General features: G+C 38.2%; 1 protein-coding gene across 3 annotated transcripts in view; it reads right to left on the reverse strand.

The window, feature by feature from the left end:
- The window catches only part of VAPA (VAMP associated protein A), a 45,844-nt gene extending 33,234 nt beyond the window's left edge, over positions 1 to 12,610 (reverse strand). The window contains exon 1 of one of the 3 annotated variants that reach the window (XM_036244587.1): positions 12,316 to 12,550. In XM_036244587.1, coding sequence (XP_036100480.1) covers positions 12,316 to 12,394 — 79 coding nt within the window. In that variant the 5' untranslated portion in view covers positions 12,395 to 12,550. Of the gene's footprint in view, positions 1 to 12,315 lie in introns of all 3 variants that reach the window. The other 2 variants (XM_036244591.1, XM_036244590.1) reach the window with 2 other exon arrangements.
- Positions 12,611 to 16,534: the final 3,924 nt, after the last annotated feature.

Genomic DNA, 16,534 nt, shown 5'->3' on the forward strand with positions numbered 1-16,534 from the left:
ACAAATTTTGAAAATGAAGTCACCTTAATTTATTTATCTTTTTTAAAATATTGTTTCAAATACACTGAAATCTCAGACTTTAGGTTACTTTTTAAAATCTAGATAGACAGAATGAGAGAGAAGAGAAATGGATATTTTGGGAAAATTTGAAATAAACACTTTTAGCGCCTTTTACAGATCTAAAGGTCTTTGTTAGGTTAGAAGCAAAATATTTATAACATAAAAAACAATCACAATAATATTAACTTAAAAGTTATAGGGTATAAATGTGCCAAGTTACACACAGAAAATATAAAAAGAAATATAGCAAATGTTAACAGCGGTAGGTAGGTGGTAGGTAAACATTAAGTACTGATTTTATAATCAGAAGGAACTTTTAAATGTGTATATAATTAGATTAATTTGTCCATAAAACCTTTTATTGGTAAAGTCCTAGGGGGAAAAAACTGAAAAGATTCTGAAAAACGTATCTTCAAAGAATGTTATTCAATAAATTTTTAGCAATGGAAACAGAACTCAGAAAACAAGACCAAATAATTCATCTTTCCCCTGTAAGTTATAGAAGTAAAATTTTGTCAAACAGAAAATAAACTAAACAAAAAACATTCTATAGTATCAAGGCACTCTATACCTTTAAAGGTATGACAGTCACTACAATTCATGTCATATTACCCAAATACTAAAATAAAAATAAATATGTATGTAAATATAAATATGCATAAATATAAGTACATATGAAGAATTACATATGGACATATATAGCTATAAAATAAAAAGCTGTGAAAATGCAGGCCCATATTATTACATTGCAAACTCTCATATTAATGATTTTTTAAATTGATATCTATTTTTAAGAATTGTAACTGAATCAAATCATGTCCTTATATAGCTTTAATACAAATAACTTCTTGTTCATTTAAATCTAAATTTTGAAAATAGTACCAAATGTTCATCATAACTCTAGTTATAGAGAACATCCCAAGTGCCAAAGAAAAGCCGCTAAGAAGCAAACTATGTTATACTAATGACACTTAAGTCATCAAAAATGATATCTATGTAAATGTTTCTTCTATAAAAATTTAAGACATTGGTCTAGATTATCTTTATAAAGTGAATTATGTGCCAAAATCATGAAGTTGAACATCTTCACAAATCATAAAGTCCAACTTTGTTTAAGCAAGGAATTTTATTATAAAGATTAAAATCATACTTAAGAGATTATAAAAATATAAATAAGCCATCTTAATGACACAGGAAATGAAATATATAGCTGGCCTCACTAGAAGAGAGTATATTCAAGGGAAACTGATTCCTAGGACCACAAGAACCTCTTGCCTGCTTTTCTCTCCTTCTCTCTCAGCTAGTTTGCTTCTGTTTGCACACTGCCCAAATCAGTCATTGTCTACACACCAACCCTATGCGACCTTAAAAGTCTAAACTTTCATCATCTAACTACAGTTGTGTTTAAAGGGGAAGCATCAAAATTTTGACTAGTCAGTCATCAGCATATATACTTGCTGGTGTTGGGTTAGGTGCCCACCAATGAGCCAATCAGCACTGTCTGGCACAAGAGGTGTCCTATAAATGTGTCTGTTGCTTAGACCTCTTTGTTTATTTTTTTTAATCCTCACCCAAGGACATTTTTGCATTTATCTTCAGACATTGCAGGAAGGAGAGGAGGAAGAGAGAAAGAGAAACATCGACCTGAGAAAGACACATCAACTGGTTGCCACACACACAATCCCAACCGGGGCGGGGACAAACTGCAAACCAAGTACATGCCCTTAGTGGACACCGAACAAAGGTCTCTCTGGTCCAAGGGCCGATGCTCTAACCGCTGAGCCAAACCAGTCAGGGCGCTTAGACCTCTTTAATAGTCTATGGGCAGGATCCATTCTCAGAGAAATACTTCCAAACAAATCTACCATACTTCTCACAGAGGCCAACAAAAAGAGCTCAATGAAACTTAACACATGTATGTACAGTTAGGATTTATGAACTGTTACAGGATAGTTATAAATTATATTTACTTTCAGATAAACATGGTTTTCTACTTGTCTTCACAGGGCTTTGATTTGTGAACTGTTACTATATGATCATGAACATTAAACTTGTTTTTTATTTACCTTTATATATCTTCCCTTATTATTTAAAAAAAAAAAAGTCTGATTGGGTAAAAGGCTATTATTAATGAAAAATAAATTACTATAATACAGAAAGGACAAATGAGACCAAAGGCATCAAGTCTAACAGCAAAATAACTTTTTTCTCTTATTTTAAAAAGTGCTGAATGTTCATTGTAAAAACCTTGGAAAACACAGAACAGTAAAAATGTAAAAACAGAAAACACCCAAACCCTAAAATAAAGTTAATGCTTGCTAACATTATTTTCTTTCCAATTTTTTTCTTGCACATATACCATAAATGGGCTCGTATTTATGCAACTTTTCAATGGAGGGAAAAGGCTATCACAACCAGTCAACATCACTAACTGTGAGACAATCAGACATTATTCATACATTACTCATGTGACACAATTCTATCTATGAAGTGTTTTGTTTTGTTTTGTTTTAAATCCTCACCTGAGGACATGTTTTCACTGATTTCAGAGAGAACGGAAAGGAGAGGGGGAGAGAGGGAAAGAGAAATTTCAATCAGTTGCCTCCCGTATGCACCCTGACCGGGAATTCAATTCCCAAACTTTTAGTGTACGGGATAACACTCCAACCAACCAGCCAGGGCTCTATGAAGTATTTTTACTAAAAAATGTCAAAACCTGAATGAATAAAGCCCTTAAAACTAACTCCAAATTTACAAGGAATACATATCAGAAATATCAGTAATATGGAGCACTCTCTAGGATAACACCTTGGTCTTTCACCAAGTAAATGGCATGATTTGAAAAAAAATAGGGGAGGCACTGTTTAAGATTAAGAAGACTTGGATACAATATACAGACTAAACAAGCCAACAACAACAAAACAGGAATAAATTGGGAAAACTTCAATAGATTAAATATTAGATGATATTAAAGAATTATTTTGGGGCCTTGGCTCGTGTGGCTCAGTGGTCAGAGCATCAGCCTGCAGACCAAAGGTTGGTGGGAGGCAACCAATCAATGTGTCTCTCTCACACTGATGTTTCTTTCTCTTTCTCTCCCTCTCTCTATTTCCCTCCCTCCCTTCCATTCTAACTAAAAATCAATAAAAAAATATATATATATCCTCAGGTGAGGATTAACAAAAAAAAAAGCAAATATGGTAAAATGCTAATATTAAACAAGTATATGAAGTTGTTAAATTTAAGTGCATTTAAGTTACATTTCAGTTATAATAAACCCAGTAAGAAAGCATTTGCAAATAATAGCCCCCCTCTTACATTTGATTTTTTACAAGGATTTTTCTTTAATAAACAAAGTAATACTGTATTTTATTGTCTGTATACTATAATAAATGAGCAAACATTTCTTGGATGTTGTTCTGGCCCTAAAGGTTTGTGAATAATGTATGACAGTTGAGTACCTAAAGAAAACATTTTTATGTGAAGTAGAAAAATATCATAAAGAATTGGGAAACCTAGATTAAGTTCTTTAATGATATTGTTATTGTTATTGTCAGTGTTGGTAATTTTGTTGTTGGTTTACTGTACTAAGCTACCTTTTAAATTTCCTTTAAGACTTTCCTTAACCATGCAGAGAAGGTCTCTGAAGAGTCTAGTCTGTTAGCAAGTAACCTTTTATTTTCTGAGGCACTTTCTAACCTCTCTTTTTTTTCAATTTATCTTTATTGGTGAAAGTATTATAGATGTTCCCCCATTGACCTTCTCCTCCCTGCTCCTGCCTTCCCCACACTATTGTCTGTGTCCATTGCTTATGCACATATGCATGTAAAATTCTTTGGTTTATCTCTTCCCATGGCCTTCCCCCTTCCTTCTGAGGTTCATCAGTCTAACAACCAATTTGCACTTCTTAATCCCTTCAACTTTTTTGTCCATTTCCCAACCCCTCTCCCATATGGCACCCAATAAAAAGTTCTCTGTATCTGAGTGTGTTTCTGTTCTGCTTGTTCATTTGGTTTGTAGATTCAACTGTTGATAGGTATGTATTTATTGCTATTTTAGTATTCATATTTTTGATCATCTATAATACTGGTTTGGTGATGAACTCCTTTAGCTTTTCCTTGTCTAGGAAACTCTTTATATATGGCTATCGATTCTAAATGATAGCTTTGCAGGATAGAGTAATCTTGGTTGTAGATTCTCGCTTTTCATCACTCTGAATATTTCTTCTGGCCTGCAAAGTTTCTTTTGAGAAATCAGCTGACAGTGTCATTGGAGCTCCCTTGTAGGTAACTAACTGCTTTTCTCTTGCTGCTTTTAAGATTCTCTCTTTGTTTTTAACCTTTTGCATTTTAATTACGAATGTCTTGGTGTAGGCCTCTCTGTTTGAGATTCTTGTGCTTCCTGGACTTGTATGTTTCCTTTCCAACTTAGGGCAGTTTTCTGTAATTATTTTTTCAAATAGGTTTTCAAATTTTTGCTCTCTCTTTTTTTTTCTTGTTGCTTTTGTAGCTTATCTTGACTGACCAATGAAGTCTTATCTGCCTTTTGGAGAGGATGGTAGTTAATCTAGGATGGACTTTGCTTTCCTTCAACCATAAAAAAAGTTGTTTTAAAAAAAAATTAAACATTTGCACATTTATTATAGTGTATAGACAACAAAATGTAGTATTATATTTTGTATAACTACTAAAGAAAAATCCTTGTAAAAAAAATCAAATGTAAGAAGGAGGCTATTATTGCAAATGCTTTCTCACTGGGTTTATTATAACTGAAATGTAACTCAAATTATTTGATAAAAAAATTTAAATTTCTTAAAAAAACTTTCAAATATTCATAAAAACAGATTCTAATGAAACTGTATGCACTTAAACTTAACTTCATATACTTAAGTTTAATATTAGCATTTTATCATATGTGCTGCTTTTTTGCTGCAGTATTTTAAAACAAATTCTGGCTATCATAACATTTCGAGCCTAAATACTTGAGCTTGCATTTCTAGGAAACCAAAAAGGAACATTAAAAATATAAGCATGACACCATTATCACTTAATAAGACCAAAAATAATTATTTAATATCATCTAATATTTAATCTATTGAAATTTTCCCATTGTACTCATGTTTCTGGCGGTTTGTTCAATCTGTGGGTTATACCCAGGTCTTCTTAATCTTAAACAGGACCTCTCCCACCTTTTTTTATTTTATCATGCCACTTACTTGGTGAAAAACCCCATTAGATGATAGCCAAGACTAAAAACATGGGAATTACAGGAGAAATCACCTGAGTCTTATTAATGCAATCAATGTTTATTGGGCCATCAATCATTCCATGCCAGATCTTGTTACTATGGGTTTCAAAAGAAAAGAAATGGGTATATCCTCAAGTAGTTCATAGCACAGTTTGGGAGAGAAAAATATGTAAGCATAAATACTATGTAATGTGATAAGTGCTGTCATTACAGGTAAGCACAAGCTTCGATAGTAGCATGAGGAAGGCAGTGACCAATTTGGAATGGGAGAATCATAAATTTCACAAGAGAAAGTGATTCTTAAACTGGGTAGACTGCCGGAAAGATATGAAGGATGACAATATTCTGAACAGAGCAGGTGAAAGTCTTCCAACAGCTTCAAGTGTTTGGGAAAATGGTTTCATATAACCAAAGCTATGGATAGAAGAGAAATGGAGAGGTAGCGGAGTGGATGTGGGGACTTAAAATGTCAAGCACATAATGAAAAAATATTGCAGGCTCTTTAAACAAGGGAATGATTTTCAAGTTTTCATTTTTCAAAGGGTAGTTCTAGCAGCAGTGTGGAAGACAGGCTGAAGAGACAGAGAGGGACACTCAAAATAAAGGAAACCAGTCTTGTGTCTAGCAGAGAAAAGATAATTACTTGAAATGAAGACATTATCCAAATCCCAGAACTCTGAGCAACACATCTCTATAACCAAATGCCTACTAGTCACCTCTTAATATATTGAAAGGACCTAAACATATCTAACAAGATCATGACCTTCCTCCTACCACTCTCCCACACACCCCCAAACAGAACAAATGATTTGGTCCTTATCCAGATATACAATGTTTCTTCACTCAGTGCATAACACCATCATTCCTCCAATTATCTCAGAAATCTCCAAGACATCCAAGATACCTCTACTTTCATTGCACATATCAAATAGATCATCGAGTCTCACTGGTTTGTACCTCTACCTTTTCATCATCTCCACCATTCTCTCAGTCCAAGTTGTCACCTCATGCCTGGATTGCAGCAATGCCTAATTCATCTCTATCTCCCCTCTAATATTACTTCATATTGCTATTATAAACATATATATAAATATATATGTGTGTATATTATATATATATATATGAATGCAAATGTGATGTCACTCCATTCCCTCTACCTTTAACACCCTCGTCCCCCCAACACACACTTAAAAATCCCTCAGAGGATTAGGATAAAAACTGAACTCCTTACTTTGCTTACTAAACCACCACCACACTCATCTTGGCTGTTTCCACTACTGCCAAACTTACCCTTTCAGCCTTGTAAATAATGAGATGTTACTTAACCTGTTCAATTTTATGTTAAATAACATGTAAATGTTTCATGTTCCCTCCTGTCACAGGATCTTTCTACTGCATTTTCTTTTCTCCCTCACCCAAGTAACTTCTACTCCTTCTTAGGAAATAGTAATCCAATTGTGACAGCCTTCCCGGACCAGATCAAAGTCCACTATTTTATATTCTCATAGCACTACATACCTCTTCACAGCTACATTTTCTTCTTCTGACTATCTGATTAGTGTCTAACCCAATGGAATTGCTTCATGAAAAAAGATTTTATTTTACTCAAAACTGTAGTTACAACATTTATTCACCACACATTACATACCGCTAAAACTCAAATCTTTATTGTGTAATTGAATAAATTAAAAAAAAAAATTTAAGTAGATACACATTAAAGGAGACAGGTTCAAGAGTTACCTCTGGGGTGTAGAAATACAGATTTTAATTATTAGATGTGCAGAGTTGTTTCTGGTATGTGTAATGATGATGCCACTAAAAAATATGGGAAGAGTAGGCTTGGGCAGTAAAAAACCAGTTTGATATGAGTTTGAGGTGTTTGAATAACATTCAAATCTAGATAGTCAACAATTAGTATGTATTTTCAAAACTGACTGTAAAGTCTGAATTAAAATACAGATTAGCGTGTGTAACAACATGTACAAGAAAGGAAGAGAAAGAGAACCCCTCAAAACAATGAGATTGAATAGGAAAGTCTAGAGAGAGAAAACTGAAACCAAATCAGAATCTCAGAAATATTAGCATTTAAGAAAAAGAAAAAAAAAGGCAATAAAGGGAGCAAAGAAAAAAAATCAGAAGACAACTTTATCATAGAATCAAAAGAACTGAATTTTTAAACAGATGAGCTGCTGTCCTGGCCAGTTTTGCTCAGCGGTTAAAGCGTTGGCCCGCAGGCCAAAGAGTCAGTCACTGGGTCAATTCCCAGTCAGGGGCACATACCTCAGTTGCAGGTTCGATCCCCAGCCCTGTGTCTCTCTGACACTGGCATTTCTCTCTCCCTCCCTCTGTCCCACATGATCTAAAAAAAAAAAAAAATCAATGGAAAAATACCCTTGGGTGAGGATTAAAAATAAATAATAAAACAAAAAGACAAACTGTCAAAGAGAGGTAAGTGAGAGAAAAATTGGAAATGATCAGTGCAGTTAGCAATCAATAAATAGTAAGGATAGGAGCTGGAGACCGTGAAGATGACTGTTTTTCCAATTACGTCTGACTACAAAGGAAATAAAGGTCAGGGAGGAACATATACCTGGACTTGGGGGTCAAGGATATATTTTGTTTGCTTCTGAAACAAGAGACAGGTGTATTTATATGTTTAAAGGAAGAAACCAGAGGTTGAAAACATCAGATGGAACATGGTCTAACTATGAATCATAAGGGTTTTTACCTTAACCAGCAAAAACAGTAAACAAACAAGCTTGACTATGACAAGGGTTTTTCTTTCTCAGAGAAGAAAGTATGGATGTGTGCAAATAAACAGGTGTTACGAGAGGAGACAGCACATCATGGAAGGGCTTGTACGACATACTTATAAAAAATAAATAAAAAATAAAAATCAGGCTTTTATCCAGTCGGCAATCTAGAGCTATTTGAAAGCTTTTAAGGAATAGAGTAATAAGATGACATCTATACCCCACACACACACACACAACCCCCACAATCACTCCAGGGATTTGCTAGCCACTGTGAAATAGAAGCTGTTCTGAAACACCTAAAAATGTGCCAGATATTCAAGAGTAGGAGTAATCTATATCTTCATTTGTGCTTTGTCTTAGTGATGCCCAGCTATTCAAAGATGTTCTGGCTAACATATCACAGGTCCCATGGTCCCTCATAGACCTAACTTTCTTTATTGATTTATTGTTATGGGCCACCCTCAACACAATGGTTTTAGTCTAGCTGCTTCTTTTTATGATCATAAAGGGAAAGAATAAATTTGCCATTTATTTTAGCATTTTCTAGACATTCTTCTTCAAACTTTCCTCCAAAACTATGAATAGGTAGGAAAAATAAAATGTTATATAATTAAGAAGAAGAAATTTAAACAGTAAAATTTTATAGACCAAAAAAAGCAAAACAGTCTCTCAGGTGTAATACATTTCCAACCTGAATTCTAGGTCAAATTACTGCCAGGGTTTTAACAATAGAATTTGAAAAATCTACCTTTTCTTTACTAATGTAACAAAAACGAAGTACTTTTGAATTAATTACATCACTTTAATAGCACTTTCATATATTAATTATATAAAACAAAATTTTTTAAATATTGAGATATGTAGAAAATGTATTAAACCTGTATCTGCTTCTCCACAACTGTGCTAAGTGCTGATAATTCATATCATGATGATTATTTTACCCACATAACAGAAAATAAATTCATCACCCAATCTCAGATTGGTTAAATGAGTAACACTTGGAGAAACCACATTAATGAAATGTAGAGTCAAAATAATTCAAATAAACCTACTTGAAGATGACATTCTGCAAAACTATCCTTTAACAGACTTTAACTTAAATTAAAAAATATAGGTGATGTAGGGCAAGTCAGAGTTTAATGATTTTTTTATATCATCTTACTAAGCATAAGGAGACTGTTGATTCTAAATCAATCTCTCTTCACTTAGTGTTGAACTGTACATTAGAATACAAAAAGAATTCCATCAAAGCAAACTACCTTCTGAATTAAAGAATAACATTAAGGAGGAAGGAATCAAATGACATCAAATGTCACCTCCTAATTCATCCTACCCTCCACTTTCCCAATCCTCCCCATAACCACACCTTTGAGCAGAAGCACACAGGAAACCATTAGGGTATCTAAGTACAAGCCATACATTCTCTCACTTGGCTGGTAGAGCAAACCATCATCACTTCCTTGCCCAACACTGAGGCTCCCCAGTTGAAAACAAGCTTCTTCCTAGAAAGTTTCCTAAAGGAATGGGGATGGGTACAGGAAGGAAGGGCCTTCTTTCCTCATATTTGTTTTGCCTCCATCTATTTGCCTTCTGTCTCCCTCATTTGTCTTAGAGTTCTTCAAGGGCAAAGATAACTTAATGCATTTTAGTGTTGTTTAACTGTATGTTTTTTCCATTGAACCACAAACTATGAATTTTTTTCCCACCTTGCTTACCACTGAATCTCAAAATATAAGCTAATACCTGTTGAATAAATTATTTATTGTTTAATACTCCTATATATATAGGAATAGCACAAAGCTTTCAGGAAGTGTTCACTAAATAAGTGACCCAACTGAATGTGTCCCTATAAACTTTTCAATGAAACACTTTTTAAACTTATCTTTATTGTTGAATGTATTACAGATGTTCCCCCTTTTAATGAAACTCTTTTTTAAAGTCAGTCTTGCCCTGGCCGGTTTGGCTCAGCGGTTAGAGCAACGACCTGCGGTCCAGAGAGACCTGGGTTCGGTTCCCGCTAGGGGCACGTATCTTGGTTGCAGTTTGTCCCCGGCCCTGGTTGGGTTGTGCGGGTGGCAACCACTCGATGTGTCCCTTTCACATCGATGTTTCTCTCTCTCTCTCTCTCTTCCTCTCTCTCCCTCCCACTCTATCAGAACAAAAAATGGAAAAATGTCCTTGGGTGAGGATAAAAAAATAAATAAATAAATAAAGTCAGTCTTAAAAGTTAGTCATTGATGTATAAACTTTTTAACATGGGTCTTGTGAATTACTTTCATCCATAACACTAGAACCTGTTCTATAATCATGGCTAGTAATTCTTCAATACCTAAAATAAGTGAAATACACAGATAAATAATTTTGTAGGAATTGTGATTGTTTAACTTGCTTCTTCTCTATTATTAGTCTCTTACTATGGCAACATTACAACTTCTCTAGGGAAAATGCTTCAAACTCTGGAAATTTCCTGGCCTAAAACTAGTTTTAAAAGCTTCTGAGTCTTTAATAGCAATACACACATAGTTATCCAGTGGAGGAAATTTCCTCTGTAAACTCAGCCTGTCAAAATATAAAAGCAAAATAATTAAGTTCTGGAAGAAATTTAATGATTACCCAAAGGCTATTTTTTCTTTTAGCTAAAAGTATATAAAATCATGCCACACACGTAAACGATGCAATAAAACGCACTTAGTGCCCCTCAAAATATTTTGTAATCTTAAAACGAAATATTTACCTAACAATCAGCTCACAGACATTTCCATTCAAAGAAATTTGCAAATGTACTTAAAAGCTTACGAAATAAAGGAATTATATATAGTATTACTCTCACATAACACCTGAATACAATGTTTTAAAATTTCTAAAACTATTTAAAACTTTTCCTATGCAAAACAATTTAATTGTTTTTCTTTGGGACTCATTCTTGTACAAGAATAAAAATTTTAACTTTTCTAAGCAATGTAATGGCTATACATTTCACAAAAATTGTTCTTATCATAGCTACTGAAACTGAAATGCACTATACTGAATGCCTCATATGGGGATTCATCTAATACTTAACTGAAGATAGGAAAGAACCTGCTTTCTATTTGGGATCTTCTTCACACACTTTCAAGACTCCTAAAAAGAAACCTGTTAAGTTTAACACACTTGCCTAAAGAATCCTACATAATAAAAAGCAAATGGGCCAGTCAGCCCCTTGGATTTCTCAAGGATCGCCAGGTCAGATCATTTATCGCAGACATTGCTGCATAAATCTATGGTGCTCCAGAACCGAGTGACACCTTATCAGCCTTCTGTGGGAGGAGTGGTGTTGAAAAAAGTCACAAACACTGAAGAGCTCAATTAAAGGGCTCAACAAGAGCAGACTAACACCAGGTCTGCCCTACGCGGAAGGTAAGCTGAAATATCATACCAAAGGACCAGGAATACATCCACTATTAACCTGCTACTATCAATCCTCGGACTGACTCAGAGCTTTCCTGCCCGAACGCGCTTGGGTCTCTGCCAACACAACTGGGTAATAGCCAGGAGACTTCATGGGCTTCTCCGCCTCCCTAGCTCTCGATGTACCTTACAGACAACTAATAAACGGGGTTCAAAAAGGTAGCTAGGTAGCAACATCCTCGGCGAGGACTAAGGGCGGGCTCCACCCAGCCCTTCCTCGGAGGCGGAGGGACGGAGCAGGGGGCCAAAGGTGGTTCCCTCTCGAACCGCGCGTCCAAGGGCCAAGGGCCGCGGCGCCGCTGCTCGCCTCACTTCCCACCTCCTCTTACAACCCGCGCAGGCGACGGACGTACTTGCGCCAGCCCCAGAGCCCCGCTTTCCACTGCAGACCAGAGCACACGCTCTAAGGTCACCACCCACCCACACCCTCCCAGACAACGCCCGTCAGCCGGCGGGGGCCAAGGACAAGTGCCAGGCGCGGGCAGCAGCGCGGGCAGCACCAGGAGGCGCCCCCGCGGGACCGCAAGATGGCGGCGGCGGCGGCGCTAGGGCCGGGCCCCTCCGCCTCGCCCAGGCCGGAGCGCGCACCGGGGCGCGGGCTGGCAAGAGAGGGAGAGGACCCCGGCGCGGGGCAGGCCTGCCGAGGGCCCGCGAGCCCCCGCCTGAAAATGAAAGTGCTGGGCGTGGGGGGAGGGGACGCTCACGGGGCCCCGGCCGCAGACATTCCCTCCACACCCGTCATCCACTACAAATCCAGCCCTCTGCCCGCCGCACCCCAGTCAGGGGCTGCCTTCTTCCTGTCTACCTTTGAATTTGAGGTCTGTGGGAGGGTCGAGGACCAGGATCTGCTCGTGCTTCGCCATGGCCCCAGAGGCGGACGCCATCGGAGAGACAGCGCAGAGCGGGGGCGCGCCCGCAGCGGAGGTTTGCTGGCTGGGGACGATGGCGGCGACGGCTCGGCCGAGCTCTACGATGGGGCCAGTTCACGGCTCCCGCACCCCAACGCCTGCGGCGAGCCGGTTGTTAAGTAGTCCGCTGGGTCAGCAGCTCGGGGTCTCACAACTGACTCAACCCCACACCAGTCGCCCGGCCACGCGCACTGCGATCCTCAGTGTCCCACGTGACTACTTCAGCGTGCCTACGTGCGCGCCCCAGCTATCGGGAGCCACTAGCGCTTGTCCCGCCCTCAAGTTCGGCCCTACAGGGCGGAGGCTGCTGCGCCTGCGTGCTCCCTGCCTCGCCTCCGCTAGGAGTACAGTACAACCCAGCTGTCAAGGGAACGGGTGTGGAGAGGGGGCGGAGCAAAGCTCCTTGGGACCGATGCGGTGCGCACTGCAGGGTAAGAGGGCGCAATCCTCGGTCACGTTTCAGCTCCTATTACGAAACTGGAGAACCCGCTATAGCAATGCATCGCCATCTTCCAAGTGGGAATGCCTAATAAAGAGGAAGTAGTCAGATTCATTCACAACAATTCCCGGCATGCTCTTTGCGTGGGGCGGGGCCGCCGCCCAGGGCCTGGTCCCTTTGCAGCACTGCGCAATGGTTGCTGGGAATTGTAGTAGGGGTTGTTTGTGGGCGGAGGGGAATGAGTTCCGTTGGAGGCGAATCGGGTGGGGCGCGCACACACTCATTCTAGGTCTCAGGGAGCGTCTTGTTTGCAGTAAGAGAGAGAAAACTTTTGGGAGACTGATCCGAGGTCCTCTGGTTAGAGATAAAAACATACTCTGTGGAAAACATGACGGGATTTTTCGGTTTCTTCTTTAATTCTGTCTGTCCCTCTTTTGGTAGAGGTAAATTCTCAGTCGTATTCCAATCCAACGAGGAAACACACCTCGTTTAAAAAGCAAACGCGTCGTTGGGGAAATCTGAGGAGGCACACGTATCAAGCTAGAAATAAAAATCAAAATCTACAGCGTTCAGTTGCTGTAGTCTATTCTCAGTTTTGGTTAATGACAGACCCACACCAAAACATATTGGAAATGAATTTCATCTGCATCGTTTACAGTAGCATGTAGTACCCGGAGTCAAATGAGAAAAATCCCAGCAGCAAAGTTGCTGACAAATCTTTAACCGATTGCCAAGGTAATCGGGGACAGGATTATTAAATGGGGGGGGGGGGGGTGTGAATGATGTGCTGTACGTAAACCTTTATATACCACCTGAATTCACATCCCCAGAAGCACCACGAAATAAAGGACATAATGGTGCTCCTGCCATGAAAGAGCAGACCAATTTGTTCAGAAAATAAATGGAACAATAGCCTAGGCGTACGTACAAAGTACAAGTTTTCACGTTCAATCCAGATAGCAGAGCCCATCTGGGAACAGCTCTCCGGAATAGCTAACCTAGCATTCTCAGACGACGGTGCAGCACAAGAGTAATGTATCTTCAGACATGAAAAACCTCGGAGGACAGAAATGGTTAAATAATTTGAAAAGCATATTCTAGATTTACCTTTACTTTGATTTCATTTATTCACAAACTTTATTTGGAAATTTCTGTTATTATTAAAAGATAATGCAGAAATTGTATGTTTACAAAAGGGAGCTTAAGATTTTTTTTGAAGTTGAGGTTGACATTCATGCCACAGGATGGTGTCCCACATATGTTTAGTTGTAACCTGACAACTTTAAAAATGACACAAACTCCTTTTTTTTTTTTTTTTTTTTTTTGCTTGCCTAAGAACTCTTATCCATAGGCAAGTTAGCCTTGGCTGACTGACTCCTCCACAGCTAGATGGACACTTCTCTTACCTGAGGCATAAGGGAATCTGCAAACAGCCAAATAGCAGGTATAGCATGCAGAGAAAGTTTCCAGTTATCCTTCTGTAAGACAGTGGCTGCCCATTCACCCTGAGTTCAATTGGAAGCTGAAATTGGATGTATTCCAGTTTCCCATTTTATATATCACTAAGAAACCTCTGCTTATTGAAGTTGTCACCTTTGGAATCAACTGTCTTTCTCTTCTCAGTATTGCTGCAAAAATCATATAAGTATAGACTTATAGTCTACATAAATTTAAATATGTGGTAGTCTAAGAATACATTAAATGTTTTTGTAATAATTCTCCTATTCTATTTTAGAGCATTGCATTAATAATGACTCAGAGCCTTCCTAGATCATCGACCCCTCATTAAATAGTGCTCTAGTTCAGAGGTTTGTGCTTGGGTATTTACTAATATCTTTCTTCTAACAGTTCAAAGAACTTTATAAACATTGTCATACACTATTCAGAACAAACTTATAACAGCAAGTGTTGCTTTTATTGTTAAATATGAAAATGAATATACAGGTCAGAGCATCTCATGTCAGTAATAGAGCTAAACTATGGGGAGAAAGTCACCCAATTTTTCATTCTGTGTATTTTTCTCTTCCCAAGGCCACAATAAAATGACAACCAAGAGTGATTAAGACAACAATTTACAATGTAATTGACTTCTCTATTGTTTAAGAGTTAAGATGAGAATAGAGAAACATGGGGCCTAATGTTCATTTTTACATTGTGGTTTCCTGAAGTATTAGCATAAGAATATATACTCAAGTCCTGGCCAGTTTGGCTCAGGGGTTAAAGCGTCAGTCCATGGTCCAGAGAGACCCGGGTTTGGTTCCCACTAAGGGCACGTACCTCGGTTGCAGTTTGTCCCCGGCCTCGATTGGAGTTGTGTGGGTGGCAACTACTCGATGTGTTCCTTTCACGTCGATGTTTCTCTCTGTCTCTCTCTTCCTCTCTTTCCCTCCCACTCTGTCTGAGCAAAAAATGGAAAAATGTCCTCGGGTGAGGATAAAAATATATATATACTCAAGCATATTTCTCTAACTCCCAACTTTTCCTGAGTCTAAGAGTTATGAAGGCTTTGGATATTACTTCTACCTACTTGAATTACTAATAGTATTCACCTTTGAACAGATTATCTCTTATGGCTTTGGCAAGGACAAATAAAACACCAGTTTCCAATACAAATGATAACAAAGTATACAATCTTCTTATTCATAGTCAAACATGTTAAACTTTACTAATGAGGTTCTCTATATTTATGAATATGTTTATAATCAGTTCTCTGCATATCAGTTTAGGAAACATTTAAATGGGCATACTTTCAATAAACATTGAGGCAGTAAAAGAGTACAGGTTTTGGTTCTGAACTGCTAGACTCAAACCCTGTTCTCCTCTATGCGGTCGTTGCAACATATTTCACTCCTCTGTGCATGTTCTACATTTGTCAACTGAGGAGAAAAATACCTACAACCAAGGTTTGTTATGAGAATTAAATGAATTAATACACAGGAAGAACTTAGAATAGTGCCTAGTTCCAGGACTGTTACCTTATTAATGTTAAATGTTAAATTATTGCTATGTGCCCAGCACAATGGTAGGTGATATTGTAGTGAGCCAATAGACATGGTTTCAGCTCTTACAGTCTTACATTCAAGCAGGAGAAATAAATGTGAATGCTCCTTTACAGCTATGATTCTATTCTTGAAATAAGTTCAACTTATGAGTTACACTCATGCAACATTGGAAAGTTATAAGTGAGACAGAAGAGACCAGTTTTCTGTTCCTTCTGGCTGTTTTTCTGCTGAGGTAAGAACACAGAGACTTGAGGTTTTCTGCCTAGCATTCCAGCACCCATGTACTAGCTTCCAGGATATCAAGAGGCAGTTAGTTGTTGCAGAGTCAGCAGAAGCAGTGGCTCCTTCTTGAGTCCAGCTTCCTGTTCCTGGGTCAGAAGTATGAGGTGCAGCATCAAAGGCAGCAGCTGCCCTGGGTGCAGTTCAGTCTTGCACAGGGTGTCATTCCTAGAGAGCCTCGTCTAGAACCTGCTCTTTTACCCCTCCCCAAAATTTTATAAGGACCTAATTTCCTTTATTTTATTGCTTCCTGCTTCTGATATCAGAGTGCTACAGAGTCAGGTGTCAGAGAAGCCAAGAGTGGATCAAGAAGGAGGTCAATGGTGTAGAAATCTGCTGAATTGTACTGTAAGGTGAGGACTGGAAACCTTTCACCTGACAGAGTAACAGGATGCT

The sequence above is a fragment of the Molossus molossus genome, unplaced genomic scaffold, assembly GCF_014108415.1.
Source record: "Molossus molossus isolate mMolMol1 unplaced genomic scaffold, mMolMol1.p scaffold_m16_p_6, whole genome shotgun sequence".
NCBI lineage: Eukaryota > Metazoa > Chordata > Mammalia > Chiroptera > Molossidae > Molossus > Molossus molossus.